General features: G+C 34.6%; 1 protein-coding gene across 1 annotated transcript in view; it reads left to right on the forward strand.

Annotated features, from left to right (window-relative positions):
• Positions 1-1,478, forward strand: part of LOC101641735 (transmembrane serine protease 11A) — a 61,563-nt gene that overhangs the window by 10,509 nt on the left and 49,576 nt on the right. Inside the window, 1 exon segment of the mRNA XM_045284345.1 lies at positions 357-472. Coding sequence (XP_045140280.1) covers positions 357-472 — 116 coding nt within the window.

The following is a 1,478-nucleotide window of genomic DNA, read 5'->3' on the forward strand; positions in this document are numbered from 1 at the left end:
AAAAATCACTTTGAGGCCTCTAAAAGGACAGACCATTAAAACATATACTAAGAAATGGGAGGATGGAGAGAAGATCCTTTTACAAACTTGTGAGCTACTTTAAGCCACACTGCTAAGAGGAAGCAGGCTTGACCACAACAGAAAGTCCCCCCAAAGCCTCTACAAGTAGAATCCAAGAGCAAGATTATGGAATCCCAGGTTCTGATCTTTTGTAAATGGCCCTGATCAAATTGAAGACAAATGTATTCTTTCTGAAAAAGTAGGCAAAATTGCACTATGAGAACCAACCAACCTGTAACTATTACAATGAAAGACTAACTAGTAGATTTCGTCCCCCACCTTTTTTTTTTTGGCAGAGGATTTGGCAGCCGAAGCAGAGATTTGAAGCCATGGATGATGGCCCTCCTCCTTGTCTTATCACTGGCAGTGGTGGCGGTGGCTATTGGTCTTCTGGTTCACTTCTTAGCCTCTGGTAGGTAAAATTAAGAACTTAACTCAGTTTGTTTTCATTTTTCTTCTAAGCCTTATTTGACTATGACTGTTTATGGTTTAATTAAAAATATTGTTTTTAACCTCTAAACATCCATATTAATTTGTTCATTTATTATATTATGTGATCATCAACCATTTGTTGAATGCCTGCTACATGCATTGTACTTTTCTGACTGCTCTTGATACGTCATTAAACAACGAAGACAAATTTCCTATCTTCGTAGAGCTTTAAGTCTAGTATTCTTCTGAGAATCTACATAGATAAAAAATTGGCTGAAATATAAAAATAATTACTGAAAATATGAACCATTTACCATATATTCAAGTAAAAACTATGATATTTTACTTACTAAATTAGTGCTCTTTTAATCATGACCATCATTTCCTGCCCAAAATTTCTTTATCAAGAGAAAAATACAGGGGTGCAAACATATGAACAATTGTGAGGATGGCCTAAGACCAAGAAGTGATTCATTCTGATGTACATATATGATCACGATAGGTTGGAACTGATTCAATGGCTCATAGCAACTAATCACAGTAATAAATAATGAATTTTAAAAATATCAATAAGCTATAAGTATGCCATAGTACTACAGCTCATTTAAGAGGAAAATTTACTCTCTAAAATAATACTCAGAAATCATATTTTTCTGTGTACAATCCTAGTTCTTTTTGGTAGAGTGCCTGTGCATTCCTTCCATTTTCTGTTGATACTTCCTGCATCACTCAACATTTTTCCCACAGAACTTTCAACATTACAGCTCAAGACATGAATGTTTCTTTAGTGCTTTCAGTTTGACACATGCTGAGCGTGTTCTTCCTTTTGATTATCTAAATCCAGGTCTTTGCACATTTCATTATAATATTTTGTCCTCCCAAACTTGCCTTTGAAATTTTCTGTTCATAATTTCTTCCGTGTGTTTTAGTTACTCTACTAGCAAGAAAAAGTTTCATGATCTCCTCTGACATATACTTTGGTCTTT

Source organism: Echinops telfairi, unplaced genomic scaffold (genome assembly GCF_000313985.2).
Source record: "Echinops telfairi isolate 266 unplaced genomic scaffold, ASM31398v2 ScPeMD7_7468;HRSCAF=8506_0, whole genome shotgun sequence".
In the NCBI taxonomy this organism is placed as follows: domain Eukaryota; kingdom Metazoa; phylum Chordata; class Mammalia; order Afrosoricida; family Tenrecidae; genus Echinops; species Echinops telfairi.